This window comes from Squalius cephalus (assembly GCF_949319135.1).
Source record: "Squalius cephalus genome assembly, chromosome: 19".
Taxonomy (NCBI): Eukaryota; Metazoa; Chordata; class Actinopteri; order Cypriniformes; family Leuciscidae; genus Squalius; species Squalius cephalus.
The window spans coordinates 18,577,508-18,601,900 of record NC_137140.1 but is presented as its reverse complement, the minus strand read 5'-3'; the positions used below and the strand labels follow the sequence as shown (position 1 = coordinate 18,601,900).

The 24,393-nt window shown below is 36.2% G+C and overlaps 2 protein-coding genes across 5 annotated transcripts; both read left to right on the top strand.

Moving 5' to 3' along the window:
- Positions 1-191: 191 nt before the first annotated feature.
- eif2ak1 (eukaryotic translation initiation factor 2-alpha kinase 1) lies at positions 192-10,171 on the top strand. The gene is made up of 15 exons (XM_079851347.1): positions 192-693; positions 1,324-1,491; positions 1,586-1,722; positions 1,858-1,895; positions 5,449-5,548; positions 5,632-5,712; positions 5,819-5,915; positions 6,063-6,123; positions 6,214-6,574; positions 6,662-6,758; positions 6,984-7,090; positions 8,722-8,851; positions 9,044-9,123; positions 9,284-9,517; positions 9,637-10,171. Exons 1-15 carry the CDS (start codon positions 522-524, stop codon positions 9,754-9,756), a joined length of 1,983 nt encoding a protein of 660 aa, XP_079707473.1. The 5' UTR covers positions 192-521; the 3' UTR covers positions 9,757-10,171.
- A 1,475-nt stretch (positions 10,172-11,646) lies between these two features.
- usp42 (ubiquitin specific peptidase 42) lies at positions 11,647-24,116 on the top strand. 4 transcript variants are annotated; one of them, XM_079851342.1, is made up of 19 exons: positions 11,647-11,743; positions 13,387-13,637; positions 13,765-13,974; positions 14,061-14,171; positions 14,500-14,599; positions 14,735-14,802; positions 15,004-15,074; positions 15,160-15,242; positions 15,514-15,625; positions 16,796-16,936; positions 17,025-17,125; positions 17,232-17,385; positions 17,493-18,131; positions 18,247-18,341; positions 18,868-19,800; positions 20,217-20,476; positions 23,018-23,187; positions 23,450-23,500; positions 23,621-24,116. In XM_079851342.1, the coding sequence occupies exons 2-18, from the start codon at positions 13,397-13,399 to the stop codon at positions 23,468-23,470; spliced, it is 3,510 nt and encodes a 1,169-aa protein (XP_079707468.1). In that variant the 5' UTR covers positions 11,647-11,743; positions 13,387-13,396; the 3' UTR covers positions 23,471-23,500; positions 23,621-24,116. The 4 variants fall into 4 exon arrangements, with proteins under 4 accessions (XP_079707468.1, XP_079707471.1, XP_079707470.1 ...); XM_079851345.1 differs by having other exon boundaries at positions 11,659-11,743; positions 23,450-23,497; positions 23,617-23,645; XM_079851344.1 differs by lacking the exon at positions 11,647-11,743 and adding an exon at positions 11,885-11,902.
- Positions 24,117-24,393: the final 277 nt, after the last annotated feature.

The window sequence follows — 24,393 nt, the reverse complement described above, 5'->3', positions numbered from 1 at the left end:
ATATATTCTCCATTTCTCCTAATTTATTAATCAGTTAATTTTATTGATGTATCATTGCGATGCTTTGTAACAAAACCAAAGTACCAATTTTAACGTTTTATTTTGAAACATTTCATCATCCTGCACGTGGTTGTCTGGGTAGGGACTGTGTGAAAATTTCAAATCTGATAATAGCCGAAACTGACACTGACACAACAAAATTGTTAATGTCATTGTCTGTATAGAGATCCAAGTATGTTAAATCTACAATCCATTAACCAAGCGTATATTCGATTAACAGTTTGATGCATTATGTATTTCTTTATTTATCATATATGAATACAATTTTGAGATACTTCCTTACTCCTGTCCCTTGAAACATGGCAGGCAACTGTCAGTTTACGATGATATTTTTATTCGGCCAGTTTTAAAACTTGTTAGTGGGGGTTTTCCCGATCCAAAGGGTTGGCTTTTAGAAAGTTGACCCTTTCTGAATAGGTCTAATGAATGTGATGCACTGAAGTGTCTTTCAGAAAAACGTCATGTTTCGCAAAACAGAGACGCTCATGGCAGAAGAAAGTTCGAGTAGCGGTGTAGTTTCCCATCTGAGAAGCCGTAGCCTTCATGTCCGACGGGGCCTTTTCACTCAAGACAGAAGACCTAAAAGAGGAATGTTCAGCCTGACAGATACGGAGGATGACGTCCAATTTGACAGTGAGTGCACTCCAACGGCAATATTGTACAGCCCCTTTTATTCATGTCATTGCACTGTTATCAGAGTAGTCATGGTTAGAGTCTGGGGCTCTTAAAACAAAACAGGGCGTCTGTAAAAATTGGTGTTAGTTCTTTGATTAATATTGACTTTTTTTGGATGTTAGAGACTGTAAACATCAGGTGCATAAATTGTCAAAGTAGTATGTCCAAATGACTCAAATGTAATAATGCAGTTTTAATATTTCATCTGTGTGGCTTCTTAGGGGTGTGTGGGGGGTAACTTGAAACTGTTTCAAGCTGATAAGTGACTTAGACCTTACCCACCCCTGATGTACACACAAGATGCAGCATTGGTATATTTATATTTGCTCAGCTGTTAAGAGAGTACAGTAAATGTTTGGTGTATAAATGGATTCAGAGGAAAATGACATTATGGCCTTAATTGCCAAAGTTATTGCTGAAGGTAAGACACCCCAATCTAAGTTGTTTTAGACTCATTTTGGTCAGATATATATATATATATATATATATATATATATATATATATATATATATATAATATGTTTTATATTCAAAAATAGTCAAAGATTTTAGTATTCACCACCCTTTGTATTTTTCATATAAATGCAGCCTCAGACTCAGACAATAACTGTGAGGTGTTGCTGGCGGGGAAACAGTATCCGTCGATCCAGGAATTTGCCTCTGCCATTCCCAACCAACTGCTGCTGGGATCTCTACTGGAACACTTGTGCTTTGTTTACGAGAGTGATCCCATTCGCTCACGAATGCTGTTTAAAGGTTAGCGTCATTGATATTGGCTTATAAAAGGCAAAATTTGTTCATTTACTAGTTGTCTTAAAATGTATGTTCTCAAATGCCTCTGTTGTTTCAGTGATGGGCCAGCATTTAGCAGCCATGAACCTCCTCTCTCCACTGGCTATCAGTGATGAGTTCAGCACAGTCCGACTACAGCATAACCGGGCGTTCACAGAGCTCCTGCATGCGACCAGCTCATCGCTTTTCCCACAGGTAATACTACTTAATTCATCATCAATGTCATTTTTTGTGTGTGTGATTTCTGTCCAGCTGTTGCTTTCATCAACAAAACCAAAAGAAAACAAAATTCTTATTTTGCCCTACCTTTTCATCTTTTGGATTTTGCAGGAACATAGATATTTGAGTACAGAAGGCCAGAGTCTAAGGTGAAAACATTTACACTTGTAGCACCTCCACTTACATTGCTTTGTAATACTGTTCAAAAGTTCAGGGTCTGTCAGAATGGGGTCAGATTTTTTGAAAGAAGTATCTTATGCTTACCAAGGCTGCATTTTTTTGATCAAAAATACATAAAAAATATGGAGCTTATAATATGACAAAATGATTTGAATTTGAATAGTGTAAATTTGAATCATTGACAAGTGTGATCTAACAAAATGGAATATTATGTGGAATTTTAAATAGTTCTGAATTTGATTTCTTTAAATGAATATTGAACATTTGAAATTTAACGAATTGAAATGTTTTTTTGGCTGAATTTTAAAGACGTATTTTCAAACAGCTATTTTTTTGTTCTGAATTCTTAGACTGCAAATATTCAGTTTTAAAAAATACAGATTCAAGTTTTCAAGATGAAGAAGGAATTCGGAACTTCAAATTCAGTTTTCTAAAATTCAAACCGCAGAAAATTCAGATCGTACAGAAAAGTAGGTCACAGGTCATCCACAGGGAAGAGTAGAGGATCTCAGAAAAGTCGAACAGAGCATTTTGGCTGCACTGCAGTAGTTTTCTGCCGCAAAAGTGGTGGTGGTTCAAGAGAATCCGTGTATCATTCGTTCAGTCGTTTTTTGATTTAATATTAAGAGTAGAAAAATGAGAAAATTGAGATTTCTAATATTCTAATAATAGGCTAGTCGTCCACTGCTGCAGTTGCAATGAGCTTACGGAACTTATTTTCTCATCAAACTACTAGACTAACGAATGGCTCGACACAACGGAAGAGCCTAGACAGGGCTTTCTTCTGTTTAGACCAGCAAAGAAGTGCCAGGGGGTCCGTGAAATCATTTGCTATAACCTACCGTAGCCTATTTTCCGGACTGTAAAGTCATGTTTTTTATCATGAAACACGCTGTAATTTATTCCAAAGTGACTTACGCATATATAATGCATTTAACGTCAAATAATATAAATGTTGACTTTCAAAAGTAGGCACGCCAAGAAGGCTATTCGCTGTATTTTGGTTCATTTTTGGTGTGCGCCAGAAAGATCTTTAAGGAAACCGAGACGCGCTAAAGCAGCGCATCATGTTGTTTTATTTATTTTTCAAAGGCATGACATTTTGTAGCCATTTCGAATGATGTCATATTATCTGTATGATTAAATGACAGAGTATTAAGTTATTTCTCCCTGCTGTGGAACAAATCCAAGTGATGGCGCTGCATCGCACGCTCACACAACATAGTAGCCTATCAGTTCTGGCATTGCTAACTTCACATCGCATGTTCATTATCAAAATAAAACACAGTCAACCAAACATATAAAAAGTTATTCTGCTGGTTTTTATGACGATGTGACGCCCGCACGTTTCTCTCTCAACTTGGAGATGATCCGGTGTAACTTGCACTCTGGTGCATGCAACTTATTTTCTGGCAAATACGATCAGTTAAAAAAATGTTGCTGTATTATTACAAAATGCAGAGACCATTTGGGGAAAAAAATACATATTGTGTTCATTACCCCACCCACATTCATTTTGGGCTTAATCACTGTTATTAGTTGAGGGTCCTTGGAAATTTTGTTTTAAAAATAAAACACAAGGCCTACATCATAAAACTCAGAAGATTATGTATTTTAATATCTTTGATAGTCAGTCTGACTGACAGTTCATGCGTGTATGTTAGGCCTATATAGGCTACCCAAGTCAATGCATTATTCTTTCCTTTTAGTATTAGTGTTTAAAATGTTTAATTGACTACTAATTATATTGATTTATACCTTAAATTCTTTTTTAACTTACTGGGCGACCATGCAGGCCATGACAGCCGTCATTTAGCCTATCCTGCCATACCCAACTGATGCAAAGTGTAGGTGAATTCATATCTACACAGAAGATAGCCCTGTCTAGGCTCTTCCCCGGTACGGGTTGTGTCGAGTCATTGTCTGGTTGTTTGATGAGAAAAAGATGAAATGTATATACATTTTTACTACGTAGTTGCAATAAACGTGTTAAGAATCCGTGCAACTGCAGCAGCGGAACACTATTATTAGAATATTTGAAATCTAATATTCAAGCTGTTTTCTCTTTTTTCTATTCTTAATATTAAATCAAAAAACAACTGAACGAATGATACACGGATTCTTTTCGTTTGCAGCAGAAAACTACTAGCCTGGTAATACCAAACTCTGCTACTTCGCTTTGCTTCGTAGACAGAGTCTGGCATGGCATAATTGAAAAGCGTTTTCTTTCTCGCGGGGGGCACTTGTCTGAAGTTTAAAATCATTGGTTACCCGTAAGCCACTCACATAACGTTTGGTTATGGCGTGTGTTATGCGCATGCTCAGCCGCATCTAACTTCCACTGTAAACACATGTATGATGCGAAAACAAAACCATCGAGCAAAATACCAGAGTGAACATGGCTGTGAACGACTTTTGCAGATTATGTGAAGTAAATCTACGCATCCACGGTACAATCAGTGTCTACGTCACGGCTCTCAGCCCGCCCTCTGTTCGTTGATTGGCCGGCTGTTTTCAGGCCGGAGGAAAACTGAAAGCTATTACGCTGTCTCAGACTGAGTACAGAAGCGAAATGAAATTGAGCGGAAGTAAGAAGTCTGACGTAGTCAGGCTAGAAAACTACTGCAGTGCAGCTAAAATGCTCCGTTTGACTTTTCTGAGATCCTCTACTCTTCCCTGTGGATGACCTGTGACCTACTTTTCTGTACGATCTGAATTTTCTGCGGTTTGAATTTTAGAAAACTGAATTTGAAGTTCCAAATTCCTTCTTCATCTTGAAAACTTGAATCTGTATTTTTTAAAACTGAATATTTGCAGTCTAAGAATTCAGAACAAAAAAATAGCTGTTTGAAAATACATGTCTTTAAAATTCAGCCAAAAAACATTTAAATTCGTTAAATTTCAAATGTTCAATATTCATTTAAAAAATCTAATTCAGAACTATTTAAAATCCCACATAATATTCAATTTTGTTAATTACACTTGTCAATAATTCAAATTTACACAATTCAAATTCAAATCATTTTGTCATATTATAAGCTCCATAATATGAGAAATATTATGAAATATTATTACAATTTAAAATAACTTTTCTAATTTAATATATTTTAAAATCTTATTGAGTCTTGTGACGGCAAAGCTGAATTTTCTGCAGTCATTACTCCAGTCTTCAGTGTCCTTCAATGATTCTTCAGAAATCATTCTAATATGCTGATTTGGTGCTCAAGAATCATTTCTTATTATTATTATCATAATAATGTTCAATGTTGAAAACAGTTTGCTTTATATTTTGTGGAAATCGTGATATCTTTGAGGATTCTTTGATGAATAGAATGTTCAAAAGAACAGCATTTATTTGAAACCGAAATAATCATTTGTAACATTATAAATGCTTTTACTTTCACCTTTGGTCAATCTAATGCATTCTTCATTTTTAAAAATCGTAATGACCCCCAAACTTTTAAACGACAGTGTATAGTATTATAACATTTCAAATAATTGAGAAATGCTTTTCTATCCTAGAACCAAAGATGGTCTTTTCCAAGCACAGACATCTCGTTACCTTAGTGAATTTGAAGAAATCGCAACACTGGGTAAAGGAGCCTATGGCAAAGTGTTTAAGGTGAGAAAAAGTTAATTATATTATGCTCCAAAGATGGAAACCACATATTGTTGAAAGGTGCGTACTAAAAACACCTATTTTAGGTCACAAACAAGCTTGATGGTCAGGAATATGCTGTGAAAAAAATCCTAATCAAGAAAGTAACAAGAGACGACTGTATGAAGGTAAAGTATGTCACAGATTCAGTTACTATTGTTCTGATGTACCCCCCACATCCGTATGATTTAGCTATTGTATGTCATATCATGTCTTTTTTTAATCTCCTCGCAGGTTCTTCGAGAGGTTAAAGTGCTCTCCAGCCTTCAGCATTCCAATATTGTTGGCTATCACACTGCATGGATGGAGCACGTTCAGCCTGCCGTGAAAAGTACATTGTTCTAATGATGTGTTCTAAATAACATTGGTTACATTAGGAGATATAGACCCATTTAAATAATATTTTGCTTATATTCAGTATTTCTGGAATCATGCAAAAATGGTACAAACTTGTCAAATGTTCGGTTTATCTCACTAGATCCCAAATCCCTCGTTTCACAAACGTTTCCAGCATTAGAGAAACCATCACAGAAAGATGGGTAAGAAGGTTTGAAAAAAAAAAATTCCTACACAAATAACTTATTGTAACACGTTTACAATTGTATATTTGAAAATGCATCTTGCTTCAGGTGCACGCAGGAAAACACTAACAGCAGCAATGGATCGTCCATTGTTTTTGAACATTCGGAACAAGCAGAAGCCAAAGAAAACCAGGCTGCACTAGAAAGCATGTCAGTGAAACCCTCAACTTCAAAAGAAGAGATGGGACATGCTGTTTGCCCCAAAAATGTCCGCAACCCACAGAACTTTGTTCCATGTGTGTTTCTGGGAAAGCCTCGTTCTATGGTGAGCAAATGCCCTGCAGCTAAAAGGGACAGCTCAACACTCTCAGAGGACGACCTCAGTCAAAACAGACTGGAACTGAACAATAACAATAACTCTTACATTGATATGGACACTACTGAATGGTCCGAAAAGCAGGCGCAAGAGGTATACAGTCCACTGAATGTAAACCATCAATTTAATTGTAATCTTTTATAATGTTTATATTATGTTTATGCTTGTTCCTGTCTATAGGTTCAGTTCCACTTAATGCTTTATATACAAATGCAGCTTTGTGAGCGATCTCTGAAAGACTGGATACAAGAAAGAAACTCAAGAACCACGTCAGTAGGTGAGATCACTTTATTCATACGAGTTACTATATTTTACAGTATTTATGCATTTATACTTCCTTCTTTAGATGCAATTTAATAGGTACTATGTCTCATACACTTAAATACACCCTTACTAAACCGGAAAGACAAGAAAAGCTGATTTGCAGAGCTAGATGTTTTGATTACAGCTTATAATTATATTGTTATTTTGAGCAATTTTTAACCAATACATTCATCCACAGATCCTTGTGAGTCATTAGATTGTGAACACGCATTGAAGATTTTAAAGAAAATTCTTGAAGGAGTGGAGTACATTCATTCCCGTGGTATTATGCACAGAGACCTAAAGGTATGTGTATCTATTTTGTTGGTTTACATAACTTGGTATTGTGCACCTTACATTTTTCTAGTTCATATATGGCTTGTTGGCATAAAAACTGTAGCATTTGTTTAAATGATAGGAGGCCTAGAGTTTTGATAACAGATATTGGGCAGGTGTGGCACAACAATGTGCAAACTTGAGCTTTTGAGGTTATACTTAATAATAAATCACACTTAACAATTACTTTATTCATTTTACTGAAAATTAGACCTACATCAGTGGCCTCATAACAGTTTATAGCCAGCATAACATTTAACAGAATTTAAAAATTAAATGACCATTGGGCCCTAATAATGAGTTGCAGTCAATTTGACCAACAATTTCCTTATCCCTTACAAACACACTCTTTATCTGTTTGTCACAGGAAGGTTTGATAGTTCTCGTAATACCCCTGAATCCCCTTTGGATCTTCACACGTATTTTTCAAAAGGCTAGAACACACAGTCACCTATGGATTTCTTAAACAAATATAATTCTCATCAGTGATTAATATGTTAAAACTGTTAATTTTGGATATGTATTACTGTGGATGTTCTATCTGTGTAACTTTCGTTTAAAAGCATAATTAGGATGGAAACACCACTTTTAAGTTTGACCGTATTTTTGTTTTAGGTTAAATGCCTTGTGAATGGGAGTGAATGAGGCACTTTTATGATAGCATCAAAAATCGCTATTTTTAAAACACTAAGAAGGTTCGACACAACATGAAACTTTGCTCGAAGTATCACCAGGGGCTCTACACATGAACTCGAGCTTTGAGAACATTGTTTGTGTACAAAGAGTTTACTAAAAAGAAAGATTTTGAACAACTCACTGAGTTTTTTGTCAGTCAAAAATAGTCGATGTCCGTAACAGGGAGGAGAGTAAAGATGGAAAGCTCCTAAAGCTTAGTTCCATATAAATTCACGGATGATTTGTTGTTTTCTCGTTAGTGAAAATCAATATTGACCTTGTATTTGAAAAAGGATCCTCATATAAGAAACAATACTAAAATTCAGAGTCCGTTTATTCGCATTCGGACATTGACTATTTTTGACTGACAAAATGCCGGCGGACACAGCTACAGTGAGTTGTTCAAAATCTTTCTTTTTAGTAAACTCTGTGTACACAAACAATGTTCTCAAAGCTCGAGTTCATGTGTAGAGCCTCTGGTGATACTTCGAGCAAAGTTTCATGTTGTATCGAGCCTCCTTAGTGTTTTAAAAATAGTGATTTTTTTTTTTATGCTATCATAAAAACGCCCCATTCACTCCCATTCACAAGGCATTTTAACCTAAAACGAAAATACGGTCAAACTTAAAAGTGGTGTTTCCATTCTAATTATGCTTTTAAATGAAAGTTTGCCTCGGGTAGATTAACAAAAAGAACCAAGGTTGCATTTTGGCGAGAGTTACCCTTTAAATAAATAAAATAATTTATAATGTAAAATCTGTACTTGAACTGCACATTATAGGACGGCTCCACATTATTTATTTAGTTCAATTAAAAAGTTAGTGCTAGTATCTCGGTTTAAACTACTCTATTAAGTTGCTCAAACTCACTGTGTATTTATAATGTTTGTTTGTTGCCAATTAAAATTTATATTTGTTTATTTACAGCCAAGAAACATTTTCCTACATGGACCTGAGTACCATGTGAAGATTGGGGACTTTGGCTTGGCTTGCCAAAACATTATAACGGACGAGCATGAGCAGCTGCCCTCCAGCTCTCAAGCAGGTGTAAACACAGGTGACAGAACTATTCACAAGAGCAAATGACCATTATTTTAGTTATTACAAATTCTTTAAAAAAAAATATTTTGAATATTCTTATTTTTCTGTTTGTTGCAAAACTACTGCTGATTTAATAGCAGGTAACATTAAATGGCAGCTCTGAATTAATGCAACCTTGGTCTAAACAATCTCCTATCGCACTTTTCAGACTCAGCTCACACTAGTGGAGTGGGAACTTTTGTTTACGCTGCCCCAGAACAACTTGAGGGTTCTCACTATGATTCAAAGGTAGGGCACTGTGAAGCTACAAACTGTTATAATGCAATGTCTATCCATTTGTTTCTGTTGTTTTATGTGCTGTATTTCAATGTTTGACTGTTTCATCTTAGGCACATACTAAAAATGTGGTGGTAGAACTTGATGCTCAGTATTTGTTTCATTTATACAGTCGGATATGTACAGTATAGGAGTGATTGCGTTTGAGTTATTCCAGCCATTTGGGACTGAGATGGAGCGTGCGCACACACTTGGAGAACTACGTCAGAGCAAGATCCCTAATACACTGTCTAACAACTGGCCACTTTTGGCCAAGTATATCAGTCTGCTGACCAGCTCTGATCCCTCAATGCGACCAAGTGCATCTCAGTTACTTCAGAGTGACCTCTTCAGCACCAGTGAAATGGTATGTGTGGTTTTAATGTTGAACAAAACAAATGTGATCTACATATAGCCTCATTTTAGTTATCCTTTGGAACTTGTAACTGTAAAAAAAAAAACATGTGTTTTCATTCTTTATTGTAGGTTATCCACAATTTAAAGCGCAAGATTGATGAGCAAGAAGAAGAAATTGTTCAGCTCAGGAGACAGATCAGTGAGCTACAGATCTCTCAAAATGCAATACACAGTCCAGAAAAGACATAATAATAGTAGCTCTATTGTACTGCTATAAGTCCTCAATACTTGTAAATTATGTAAATTGTTGTTTGGAAATGGTTGTATGTGTGAGTGCAACTATGTATATAAATGAGTGCCATATTTAATGTTACAAAAGATCTGTAAAGTAAAGTCCCTTGCCAATAGTGCATTAGTCTCCATTGAGTAAATAGTTCCTCAAAATAGCCTTACACTTTTGTATTATCAATATTACATTTCATAATATTACAATGATTGCAAGTTTTAAATATATGGATAAAGCTGCAAATGATAGGACTGAAATGTATTATTAATTTGTTTAAAATGTAATGAGGTCATAAGTATTATAGTAATGTTATATATATTTTAGGGCTGTTAAACGATCGCGATTAATCGCATCCAAAATAAAAGTTTGTTTTTACATAATACATGTGTGTGTACGGTGTATTATTTTCTATATATAAATACGCACACATGCATGTATATATTTAAGAAATATTTGCATGTATATACTGTGTATATATATTTATATTATATATAAATATTTTATATATAAAACATTTTCTTAAATATATATATGCATGTGTGTGTATTTATATATAGAAAATAATTATACTCCGTACACAGACATAAATTATGTAAACACAAACTTTTATTTTGGATGCGATTAATCGTTTGACAGTCCTAATATATTTATGTAGTAACATGTCAGTGTGTGTGTGTATATATATATAAATATATATACATACACATACATACATATACACATACACACTCACAGATACAGTACCGTCAAAATTTTGGAAACATTTTTTTTTTAAAAAAACAGTAATATTATGAATATTATTACAATTTAAAAGAATGGTTTTCTATTTTAATATACTTTAAAATATTCTGAATTTTTCATCAGCCATTAATCTAGTCTTTAGTGTCACATGATCCTTCAGAAATGATTCTAATTTGCTGATTTGTTATCAATGTTGGAAACAGTTGTGCTGCTTGATATTTTTTTGGAACCTGTGATACTTTTTCAGGATTCATTAATGAAAAAAAAAGTTTAAAAATAACTTGTAAAAATTGTAATCAATTTAACACATCCTTGCTGATTAAAAGTATTAATTTCTTTCAAAAAAAGGAAGAAAAAAAATTACTGACCCTAAATTTTTGAACGGTAGTGTATATTTGTAACAGAAATTTCTATTTTAAATGCATGTTGTTCTTTTTTTAACTTTTTATTCATCAAAGAATTATGAAGAAAGTATCACGGATATAACAAAATATTAAGCAGCACAACTGTTTCCAACATTGATAATAAATCAGCATATTAGAATGATTTATGAAGGATCACTGGACACTGAAGACTGGAGTAATGACTGATGAAAATTAAGCTTTGCATCACAGAAATAAATACTATTTTAAAATATATTTAAATGGAAAACCATTATTTTAAATTGTAATAATGTTTCACAATACTACCATTTTTCTGTAATTTTGATCAAATAAATGCAGGCTTTATGACCATAATAGACTTCTTTCAAAAACATTAAATATAGTAATGTTTACAAACTGTTAACTTTAACTTACTTTATCTAACATACAATGAGGTTTGCATAAGAAAAAAAAGAATAGATGTTGATATGCCATAGCCTACCGTACGATCCACCACCACGCATTACACACTATTAGACATTAAAATATGCCTCTACAATATTATACATGTGTACGAAACACAACTTCTCAGCATTTATCCACGGGAACTGCTTAAATCGATGTTGTAAAAGTGGTAATGCTTTCCTTGTCGACGAGTTGACAGCAACAAAGATATTCAACTGTTTTGACGGCCCTTCAGTAAGGCCACATCCACACAACACTGGGTTGGCTGACATTACGAAAGTACCCGGATGGACCCGTGGGGAAACTACGTCATTGTTCACCGCCGGACGCTCTTTGGATTTTAGAATGGATGAACTCATTTAAATTAATCATAAATTTGCAGGTACGTGCATTATTTGAATTGGATATGATATATGAATGTTGCAGGTTATTTTTGGAGAGCGCGTGTTGTGTGGTTGCGTTTATTGCGTGGCACGAAATTGAAAACACCGGGTTTCGCAATGAGTCTTACGGCGGCGTTGCCTTCTCGGCCACGGCACCGGTGAATTTTAAATACCATGCCCCTCCTTTCTACCTGTTTCCGATAAAAGTCGAATTTTAGCTAATTAAAATGGGTGATTTTGTGTTGTTGATGTTTGTGAAGGGACACACCACATATATCAATATTATCTTCATTCACAGACAGGCTTCTGGAAGTGCGTGACCATGTTCATGCCGCCTTCCATCGGTATTGTTACGTTTAGCCGTTACCATGGCGTTTGTAGCTACAACACAGCGGTCTTTAAACCATTCAGAAATTCTCGCGCCAACAAAAAAGGCAGCTAGCCATTCAAATTTCCCTCACAGGCATTTTACATGGTTTAAATAATACGAAAAATACATTTATTGTTAGTATTTCGTGTTTAAATAACGTGCGGCAGAGGCCTAACTCGCATTCGAAGCCTTTAGCCGAGCACGCTAGATAACGTTAGCAGTTGGTGGACGTGCGGAGAGAGTGTGTACTACAGGATCATTTCCTCATACAGAATCACACACGGAACAGCCACTGTAGTTGTTAAACTGTGTTTTGAGTGTCGTAGAGTCACGTCTTAATTGAAGGTACACACATTTGCTGTGGTTTTAGCGTGGAATGTGTTGATACGAGAGTTTACTGTAAACTGTAGCTATCATGCACTAGCCAAGGCCACGGGCCCATTCTGACGCTCAGCTCAATAGATCGACACACACCGGCTACTACACCAATATATATTTAGCTTATTCGATCAATGCTTGATTGACTGTCCACAAGGAAAGAAATATAGATAATTGTTTTGCGTAATAAGGGCCGAGTATTGTGTTTGAAATTCAGCGTTCACTTATGTTTGTGGTACTTTCACTTTGGCGCGATGTCTCAGACATTAACTCGTTGTCTTTTACGCTTTCCTAGTGACTTTGGGTCTTTTTGCAAAGCATTTACTTATTACGAAGTTATCTGTCTGTTTTTCATAAAGTGGTGTAGTTTTTATGTTGATATTGATTTAAACAATATTGACTTTAAACGCTGGCAAAAAAGTCACGGTCCTGAAAGGCAATATTTGATCAAAAAACGTAAACTGAGCCAAAAGATTACAATTAATGATATAATAGCCTACATAGTAACACGCATTTACTAAGTGTACTGTTACATTAACGATTAATGTATATTTGGTCAATTGATTATTTTATTGTTCTAACCTGTTTAAAATTTGTTACACGTTTGACATTAGTTTGATGAATATATCTGTTTGTGTTTAAAACTATATATTTTATTAGAGAAAGGTAAAGTCAGCAGTTAACACTTTAGAGATAATTCACATCTCAGTAGCAAAGCAACTTTTTGCTAGTGAGTGATTTGCTTTCCTTTCAGGTAGCCTACCTGTTGCATTTGACACTAAGACTAGCTTTATTTGCATGTGAAGTGGTTTTAAAAGGCACAAATTCAAATGCAAAATCTGCCTTTCTTGTCAAAAAATTATTGAGTTGACACACATGTCTGTTTTTTCACAGAAAATGAATAATGACCATAGTTGACAAACCTCCAGAGAAATCTGACCTGGAGTCAGTGCGGTGCAAGCACTCCAGCTCCCTGACACCTTTCTCCTCGAGAGACATGGAGAGCAGTAGTTCGAGCTGGAGTGTTGGCCCTTCTGCCACTGAGCTTTCAAGAGCCAAGACTGCCTGTATGGCCCCGACCATTGGAGCGACTGTGAATGGTAGTAATAGCACAGCACTCCAAGTCGAAAGGCCCCGAGAGCAAGGCAAGTGCTTGTCTTTACTGTTGATGTTTAAATGCTGCCGTAGCACCGCTTTTAAAATACAACAATAGGTTATGTTGTATTCTTGATGTGTTATGTATGTCTGTTTTTCTTCTTTTGTATCATGCAGTGGTGATGAACAGTGGGGATGGCATTGCTCTTCCTCAAAAGGTCCTGTTTTCCCCAGAGCGGCTCTGCTTGAAATGGAACCAGGGCCACCGCATTGGAGCAGGTCTCCATAACCTGGGCAACACGTGTTTCCTGAACTCTACCCTGCAGTGTCTGACCTACACGGCTCCCCTTGCCAACTACATGCTGACCAGAGAGCATTCCAAAACATGTAAATGTGAAAGATTTTTCAAGATTGCATGTAATACTTGTTGTAAGTTTGTTCTGATGTTGTACATGCTTTCTCTTTCCACGCAGGTCATGAGCCTGGGTTTTGCATGATGTGTACCATGCAGAATCACATCATCCAAGTGTTCGCCAACTCTGGAAATGTCATAAAGCCCATTAGTGTTCTTAATGAATTGAAACGTGAGTGCTAAGATTAACATTTGCTTTGACAGTTGTTTGACATCGTCTGACAGAATTACTATTTACCTGCTAAATGTACTTTTAAAGTGCTACATAAAAAGCAAACTCCAAAAATGTACAATTCCAAATATGGTCCCAGAACACAATTAATTCTAGATAAGAGTTGAGTGTTAAGGAAGTATCATTATCAAGGTTAAACCGTTCCTTTAAAAAAAAACAAGTAGCCACAGTGTTTTTTGTTGGAGTTAAGTTCTAAGGAATGGTCTTACCATTCTAAATGCTAAAGTATTTATAGCATTGTCCACTGACCTTTTGTTCTTATCCTCAGGGATAGGAAAGCATTTCAGATTTGGAAGCCAAGAAGATGCCCATGAGTTCTTGAGGTACACAGTGGATGCTATGCAAAAGTCCTGCCTCCCTGGAAACAAGTGAGTTCACACAATGCAGTTTTGTTGGCCAGTTTTAAAAGGCATGAAACAAACATTCCTCATCCATCAGTTCATTAACTGTAATGAGTGCATAACTTTATCCAGTTCAATACTGCATTATTTTCCTTTTGTCAGACTGGACAGGCAAACTCAGGCAACCACTTTTGTACATCAGATATTTGGGGGTTATCTGAGATCCAGAGGTAGGTCATCAGATTCTCGTTTGCTGTGAGTTGGTTTTATAAGTTTAATTTTATCCTTTCTGAATTACACTTGCTATGACAATTGTCTACAAAAAGGCATCTTTAAATTTAGAATTTGTGGAAGGATGGAATATTGAATCTGTGTTCCAGCTTTCTCCATCTGTTGCTACAGTTGTTAATGCACATTTCTTTTTTTCACAGTCAAATGTTTGAATTGCAAAGCAGTTTCGGATACTTTTGACCCTTTCCTGGATATTTCACTGGAGATAAAGGTGACTGAAACTTTTCGTCAGTAATTATCTTGAAGAAAGTTTTCTTCAATTTTAGAGTTTTGATCATTTTTATCTTTATTTTCAGACGGCTCAGACACTCATGAAGGCATTTGAGCAATTTGTTAAGCCTGAGCAACTTGATGGGGACAATGCTTATAAATGCTCCAAGTAAGTTTTTATTGCATTTTATGTGCATATTAATACCACATCATTATATTTGCCAAAAATGTAACCACAATTCAATTTTGCATATACATTTACCATAAATTTGTATTCATGTGTTGCACACTCTTGAAAAGGGCCTTCTTTCAGTTTTAACCTCTTTTGACAAATTTTTGTTTTTCCTTTATGGAATTTGTCAGTGTGGATTGGAATAGTATTGTGTTTATATTTTTACACTTTCACTCATGTTTACAGTAATCCTCTTTTGTCTTGGTAGATGTAAGAAAATGGTTACTGCATCAAAGAGATTCACCATTCATCGCAGTTCTAATGTTCTCACTGTCTCACTGAAGCGGTTTACCAACTTTAATGGAGGAAAAATAACAAAGGTACTCACACAAAAGTTTAGTAGATAATTCTGAAAATGCATAAGATCCTGGACAAACTGGTATGACTAGATCTAGGGCTGTCACTAATGATTATTTTGGAAAACGAGTAATCAGTCGATTATTTGATGATTAATCAAGTAATCCGAATTTATTTATTTTTTTGTAGTAAAAATAGACCGACGCAAAGACCTTTAAAATGACTAAAAAGACATATAATAACAATGAGGCAATAATATTTGGTTCAAATAAAGTATCAAAAGCAAGTAATCATATGGTTTTATAGAACAACACTGTATAATACTAAAATGCATAATACACATAATAATATAAATAATCATCTTATGTACGACACGCAGAGGGTGCCAACGGCCTGGTGTTACATTTTTCAGCAGATCTAAACCTTGTTTAATATTGACCAAATTACATTTAATTAAAATTTTCACTTAATCTTTTATATTTGTTCACTTCTTTATAATAGAAATGCTACAGCCACTGTCATTTCTTGAACAAGAACATGTGGACATCAAAACATGCAAACGAGGGTTTAAACTTTTATTTTGAAATGGCGATGAACAGTTTGCAGGTTTATAAATGATTTACCTTACAAATCTGATGAAATAGTGCACATTGTTTTCCCAGATTAACGTTATAAGCAACCCAAACTCACAGCATATGCAGAGATGGAGTGTGAGACGTGCTTCCTGCATAAATGATAACAGTTCATGTGAAGCAGCATTGTGAACGGAGCTGCTCTGAGATGCACGTAACCTACACGCATGTAATTAAAGTACATATATTAATCCTGCAGCGCATACATTTATTTAACTGAATTGCAGCCTTTGTGAATTCACAGTAGCACTATACTATAGTATGGTTTTAGTACATCGTGCAGCCTATGAAAATGGTCTACTAATGCGTTTCATGGATACTTGTTTGTGGAATGCGCCACTTCCGGTATTTTGCAGGTTACTCGTCACGACTTGAATTTATTTGAGGAATCGTGACAGCCCTACAATCATCCATATTTTTGAGATGCCACCTTGATGCAGGATCTTTAATAGGACTAGGTCAATGTGTTTAAATTGACAATTTAACAGCATTAAATTGCCATCAGTTAATGCATTAACTTCGGCAGCCATAATTGGTATCATTCTCATGCCTCCTTCACAGGATGTAAGATACACAGAGTATCTAGATTTGCGGTCTTTCATGTCTCAGTCTCATGGGGAGCCACAAATCTATGCTCTATATGCTGTGCTGGTTCATTCTGGTTTTAGTTGCCACGCTGGACACTACTACTGCTACATTAAGGTTAGTTGTCATGTATTGACCTGCATCCTCTTTTATTATGTGCTTACAACATCATTTATGTGTGAAATAATATGATCCTCTGTTCTAGGCTAGCAATGGGCAGTGGTATCAGATGAACGACTCCTCTGTATCTCTCAGCGATATTAGAACAGTGCTTAATCAGCAAGCATACTTACTGTTCTACATTAGGTAAAGGTTTAATTCACTTCTCATGATTCATATGGATCATTTGTATTTCTGGGACTGAAGGGTGTTTCTGGGAAGTCTCTTCAGAAAAATGCCTATTTTAATTCAGGTCACCTGATGTGAAAAATGGAAGTGACTTTAGCCAGATGAACCATACTCCAGGCCAGTCATCTCCACGACCATCCATTCCAATCAAGATGAATGGGCCTCAGTACACCTCCACATCCTTCATTGGTCCTCAGCTGCCACCTCATATGCTCAAGGTACTGCAAGACAGTAACACATTCAGACAAACAACAAATCAGCCCTGAACTGATCATCTAGGTTTGTTTCTTCTCTTCACCTGGTAACTTTTTTGTGTACTTTACAGAACTCGGCATACATTAATGGGAATGGTTCTTCAAAAGAATACCATGGTTGCTCCAAACCCAACAGAAATTTCTGTGGTGTGACCAAAATAGGATCTGGCCTATCTCATACATCCTCTTCTGCATCCGCGTCCTCTTCTACTTCGCTTGTTCGGCCCACGGGCATTCCCGACTCATCCAAGAGGCCAAAGTTGACGTTTCTCATTGGTCAGGGCAAGCCTGTGAGACCTGCTCAGACTCAGTCAAGCCCTAATTGCTCTTTGTCGTCAGCCTCTCACCCTCAGCCCACATCCTCTAGCACCTCAATGTCTACCTCAGGCTTCCCACAGGTCAAGCAGGTCAATGGAACTCACTCTGGAGCTTCTTTCTTGGTTCCTTATGGTCAGGAATCATCTGAAGAATCCGACCAAGAGGCTGGAGCCTTGGAGAATGGATTAGCTAAGCCTCATCTTGCTCCCGTGATAAACAATGGGAATGGGGTAAAGGATGATGCCCAATCCCACAATTCCAGTTCACTGCCTCAGCTTACCTCGAAGACAAACGGATCTAATGGCTTTCATGTGTGTGAAATTGGATCAGAACCTGCTCATAAATCCCAGAATGGCCTTCCCAAAGCCAATGGTTTTAATCATACTGATAAGGTAAAAAATTTCAACTTTTATTTAGTGGCATGTTACAGTATATTATTTATACAGGCTTCATATTTTAATCTGGATATTTCTTTATTGAAGTATTTCTATTTATCATTATTTTTAGGTTATGGGCACTTCACATTCTTCATCCCAGATTTCTAATGCGTCTGATAGTTCAGGACTGCAATTCAGCTTAAAATGTGAAAACAGTGAATCAAGGTGAGATGTGCACAGTTATGAAGCATAAATTCACTTGTAGCCATGGTTATTATAGTAATATTTAATGTTAGTTTGTTTTAGTAATTAGTGCTTTTGTCACATTTCGTTTTTGTCCTTTTTTAAATATTTTTAATTAGCTTTGCTTTACTTTTTTATTTCAGTTTTTGTCATTTTAGTACTTCAACTACAGCTTATTTTATTTCAGTTAATTGCCTTTGATACTTTTCCAATTACCAATTTAAATATCATCTAATATTTAATCAGCTTTTGTTACATTAAAGAATATGATTTTTAAGTTTTCATTTTAGCTAACAATAACACTGCCTGTAGAATTACATTTTAATTAAAATTTTAGATAAATACTATGAAATTTAAATATCGGCCATTTATCAGTTATCGGCCACAACCTAAATTAATTGTATCAGCAAAAATTGTAATATTGTTAAATCACTGACTATTTGTTTTTAATATTATCAAGTTTCTGATGGAATAAACTTTCTTTGGGTTTTCTTTATTCATACAACAGTTCCAAACCGCCGAGTACTGATGACCAACCATGCTCCTCACCTTCAAACAAAAGGATGAACCCTCCTTTGGACGCTTTATCTCAGTCTGGAGTGCATGTAGAGTCTGCACCTTCATCTAATGCCTCATTGGTCTCAAAGACTGCAGACACTGACCTTCATTGCCAGACAGCTTCAAAAGTTGAGTCGATTCCGAGCCATGCCACCCATACAGCGGCTGGCACGTCAGACCATCAGGCCAACAACAGTCTCAACCTCCATATCGGTGATGGTCACACAAGTCCACACAGGTTAAAGGAGGTGTTCAGGTGCAGTGAAGGGGAAAGCAAAGAGTCAAAACCATCACACTTTGACAAGTTTGGCTCTGGAGATGGACAGAGGGTGGGTGAGGACGGGAATACAATTTCAGACCGGCCACACTTTTCTTCACCCCTGAAGGACAGGGACCGGTACAGGCACCACAGGGAATACAGCGAAAGAAGCCGGAGCCGCTATGGGTACAGTCATCGAGATAGCCGTCCCATCAGAGAGCGCTCCTCCAGTAGAGACCGGCATCACAGAGATCGTGAGGTAGAGAGACACTGGGACAGATTCTCATACCATCGTAGAGAGCACCACCACTCCCAAAGAAGACCCAGAGAGGAACGCAACTGGAGTAGAGATAGGAGGTTTGTGAGTGAATCTTATCGTCCTTCTGGACACCATAACAGGGATGGATATTCCAGTCACAGCAATCGTGGGGTGGAAGGTGCCCATGGAAGAACGGCCCATACAGTGAACAGTTCAAAAAGCAGACCCTCATCTTCCCACTCTCTCAGCCCACTGTCCGGACATAACAAGCGGAAACGGAGTCCGTCGCTTGATGCAAGAGAAAGTTCTGATGAATGCAGAGCGAAGAAATCTAAAAAGAAAAAGAGAAACAAAGACAAACACAGGCGAGTCATACTTTGCTACTCCTTTCTTTTGATTTTCGATCTATTGATTTAGTCAATGTTTTGAAAATGCACCTACTTAAAATTTTAAATGATAATAATTTTAAAATCTTTTTAATTTCCTTTTTTAAAATCTTTTTTTTTTCTCATTATATAATAATAATAATAATAATAATAATAAGGAAAATAATATTAAAATAATTTGTAAAAGGCAAATTCTTGGAAAAATGTCTTAAATAGTCTTATATTATTTCTTATAAAATATTTTAACAACTGCTTCGCTGCTTATTAATATTTGAAAATTAAAAATGTACTTATTTGTCATTGACCATTTAAATTTTGCTTTTAAATTTAAAGCATTGGGGGGTGGGGGAAGACTATAAAAAGACTAGTTGATCATTGTGACTTTCTGCTTACAGGCACTCAGAGAGGGATACATCAGAGGGAAATGAGGATAGCAGCTCCAAGAGACATAAGAAGAAGAAGAAAAAGAAAAAGAGGAGGAGGGAGGATGAGGAGAGGCCACACACTGGGAGAGACATCGCTCTGAGGCGGGAAGAGCATGATACTAGAGCTAGGAATGGTGCAGAGAGAGGAAGTCAGCACCACAGCTCTGAGTCTCTCAACGATGTCCACCGAGACCATATGGAGGACCAGCAACAGCTCAATGGACAAAAAGGTGCATTATTTAGGGGCTTTCGCACTGGGTAGTTCTAGGAACTAGCCACCAGAGTGGTTCCCCGAGAACTAATGATTCCCCTAGGGACGTTTTCCTGGTTGCATTCGCACCGTAGGAACTCTGAAGTGACGTAAGCCACGCTTGTTGTGACCTTTATTTTGATGGCGCTGAGAACGACTGAGCACACAGCAATTACATCCTCCGTCTTCATTAGTTTACGATCTGTCTAACGCTATTAGATAGAACTGGTATACGAAAGTAGACAGTATATGAAAAGGTATTAGCGTATGCCGTGTGGTTGATGTCCAGTGCTGCTAGCTGAGCAGAAATACATAATCATGTTTCTCTAGGTCCCCTCAAAAGCCGCTTTCCGACCGGAGTAACCTTTTCACAGTTCCTAGAACTATTGGCTAAAGTACCCGTATGTTCCTGCGGTGCGAACACGCCGTCTAGGAATGATTTTAGTTCTAGGAACTCCATTTGGAGGAACTAATTTAGCTCCTACTTCAGAGTAGGGTCTAAACCAGCACTATAGGAACTACCCGTGACGTTAGTGTACGCTGATGACCGAACGCACGCAAAACACCAGCATCTGCCATTTTTAAAACCGCTGTATGTAAACACACAGATTATAGCCTATATATTTACTCCAGAAACTAGATACAAACATGGAAAACAGTGATAGATGGGCCTCTAAACCTTTATGCTGAAGAGAAAATCCAACGCAACTTTGAGGGAACCAAGTCAAACATGATTATGTATTTCTGCTCAGCTAGCAACACTGGACATCAACCACACGGCATAGGCTAATGACCTTTTTTTTTATATACTGTGTACTTTCTATAACAATTCTATCTAATAACATGTTAAATAGTACTGTTAGACAGATCGCTAACTAATGAACACAGAGAATGCGAGCATTGTTTGCTCTGGCGTTCTCAGCGCCGTCAAAATAAAGGTCTGTCGTGCTGTCAAAATAAAAGTCACCGTGCTTGTGTCACTCCCTTATCCCTCCTACCAGTTCCTATGGCCACTTGGCCAGTGCGAACGCAAACAGCGAAACCGAGTTTGGGGGAGAGTAGTTCTTAGAACTGTTTAGAAGTGGACAGTTCCTATAACTAAGTTCCTGTAACTACTTGGTCGGAAAGCGGCTACTGTTGTGTTGGATTTTCTCCTTAGTGTAAAGGTTGAGAGGTCCATCTATCACTGTTTTCTATGTTCATAGTGTTAGTTTGTGGAATAAATATATAGGCTATAATCTGTATGTTTACTCAGACTTTTTAAAAATGGCGAGTGCTGGTGTTTCGAGTACGTTCGGCCAATCAGCGTATACTAACGTCACTGGAAGACCCTACTCTGAAGTAGGAGCTAAATTAGTTCCTCCAAAAGGAGTTCCTAGAACTAAAATCGTTCCTAGTTCCTGCGGTGCGAACACGCCAAAATCCGGGAACTTCCACCAATAGTTCTAGGAACTATGAAAAGGTTCCTTTGGTGTAAAAGCCCCTATTGTTAATAGCTTAGGCATCTGGTTTTGACATTAACAAATTCTGTAAATTGTCCTTAAACATTAGTCTATTGAGCATCAGATAAGTGTACATGTGAAGCATACTTCTAGTTATAACGTTTTTTTACACATTCGGGTCACATTTAGTGACTAATTCAAAAGAGAACAAAGAAATGATTAAAGAATCATTAAATTTGCATTGTGACCATGTTTTTATGACAACTAAACATTTTCCCCCAAATTATCATTGCAATTAATATAAGGGTTTTTGTGGATTCCCATTTTCCCCAATGGTTATTATTATTATTATTATTATTATTATTAATGTTGTTGTCATTATTCTCAAATGTTAGAGATGCATTTTTCATTTTTTCTTATTTAATAAACAATGCTAAGTACAATTTAAATATACAATTTTATAACATTTACATTTTGCATTACTTTGCAGTAATGATAATTGTAAATGTAAGCGAGGTGCTTCATTTTCATTGAAATATTTAAATTAATCACTTTGTTCTTAATATTACAAATAAACAACGCTGTCTTTATTTGCCATAAAAATACTTTTTTAAGATATGCATTATTATTATACAAACAGGGCCTTTTGAGTAATATGATTTATCTGGTTAAATGCAGAAATGGCAAATCTAGGGTGTGTCCTTCATGAGGACAATGTTCACCTGGTGTTTGGTAAACCTCATTTTTGATTTCGATTATTTTTGAGAGCAGAGGCTTCTTGACTTGACATTGCATGGGTCCAAGTTGAGCAGTCTCTTTCAGATAGCTGACTTGTGCTGACTGAAATGTTCCGGTAGGCTCTGATGCATTCAGCATCTCTTTGGTTCAATTGGTTTGCTAGTGATTGACTACAATTTACAATTATTTTTTCTCAGAAACCCTCTCCAGCCTCACATACATCCTGTCACACATGTACACTTTTGATCTTGGCATGACTTTACATAAATGTCAATTGGGGAAAAAAATGAACTAATGTTCTTTGTGCAATTTTTTTTTTTTTTTTTTTTTTTTTTTTTCAGCTAATGGCTGTTACAGTGGAAGTGAACCTGATCTTTGTCATACTGGGATAGAAAAAGATGTGAAATACAAACATTTTGTTCATGCTACCACTGTCAACAGCACAAAGACACTCTCAAATGGACATGGAGATGTAGACGGTGTCTATCACAGGACCCTTTCAGATGTTGAAGTGAGTAAACTGTCTGAGAGGACATTTTATGATAACTCAAACACAAAAATACAGTATTCTAAGCAAATGTAGCCTTATTTCTAAAAAAAAGAATAACATTGTAATAAATGTAATAATCTTAAAGTAATTATAGTATTTGTAAAATGTATATTTAAATATTAATTAAATATGAAAAAAATATATATATATATATATTATTTATTTATATTTATATCAAATGTTTTTTTTTTTTACAAATCTGACTGATCTCTGGTTTTCACAGGAAGTCACACGTCCACATTAAAGGGAAATTGATTTCTTGATCACACTTAAGGTAAGAAATTGTTTGAACAAATTTTTTTTTTCTTATGTAAGAGTTTGTACAAAATAAGCTCAGCTCTAATTGTCTCGTTCCCTTTCTGTTTTTTTTTTGTTTGTTTGTTTGTTTTTTAAGACTCTGGAAACCACCCATGCAAGCATGTGAAAGACAGGAAATCTACAGCTAAAGTTCCTGACATTGGTGCTTAACATTTAGAACATACTGTATTTTTACCACGAAACGATTTTTAAAGTTGCATTATTTTGTCTTTTTATTTTTAAGGCTATGGATTTTTTAGTACACTGTACATAAATGAACTTTGATCACGAAAAACAAATTATATATAAAGTTAATATATGCGATTAAAAAAAAAAAAAAGCCTGGAGCTTAACATCAGAATTGCTGCTCAGACATACAGACTCAGGATTTTCTCACTTGTGAAGATGAGACAAGCGCTCCCTTTAAGGATACTAACCTGGGAACGACAAGAACATTTATATGCTGCATCGGCGGAGAAAGACTGCTTGTCTTTTGACTTCAAGTTATGATGTCACCATTTTCACATATCTGTTGAGAGAACTGTCTCAAAGGAGCAGCCTTTGCTATTGCTACATGTGCACTTACATCACAGTTAACCTGGACACACTTGAGGACATAAGATGTTTGCTTTGCTGTCTCTTGTACCTCTCCTTTTTTTAAGCATCTCACTGTATTACTCTCTGAAATTCCTCAATCACACCTATCTAGAATGCAAGTTCATTGCATCTTTTTTTGTTTTTAATTCTCGCTGTTTAGTTTTCTTGAATCCACTTTGATTTTAGTCATGATAATACTGTGAATTTAAGTTGAACTGTACTATCAGTTGTTTGTTTTTGGTCCTGTATCAGGAGTTCAATAGAGACACTTTC

Coding starts and splice junctions, on each gene's coding strand:
- eif2ak1 (XM_079851347.1), top strand. CDS start 522: ATGTTTCGCAAAACAGAGACGCTCATGGCAGAAGAAAGTTCGAGTAGC. Junction 5,549..5,631: donor CCTATGGCAAAGTGTTTAAG/GTGAGAAAAAGT, acceptor CACCTATTTTAG/GTCACAAACAAGCTTGATGG. Junction 9,518..9,636: donor TCTTCAGCACCAGTGAAATG/GTATGTGTGGTT, acceptor TCTTTATTGTAG/GTTATCCACAATTTAAAGCG.
- usp42 (XM_079851342.1), top strand. CDS start 13,397: ATGACCATAGTTGACAAACCTCCAGAGAAATCTGACCTGGAGTCAGTG. Junction 16,937..17,024: donor ACTACTACTGCTACATTAAG/GTTAGTTGTCAT, acceptor CCTCTGTTCTAG/GCTAGCAATGGGCAGTGGTA. Junction 19,801..20,216: donor AGAAACAAAGACAAACACAG/GCGAGTCATACT, acceptor TTCTGCTTACAG/GCACTCAGAGAGGGATACAT.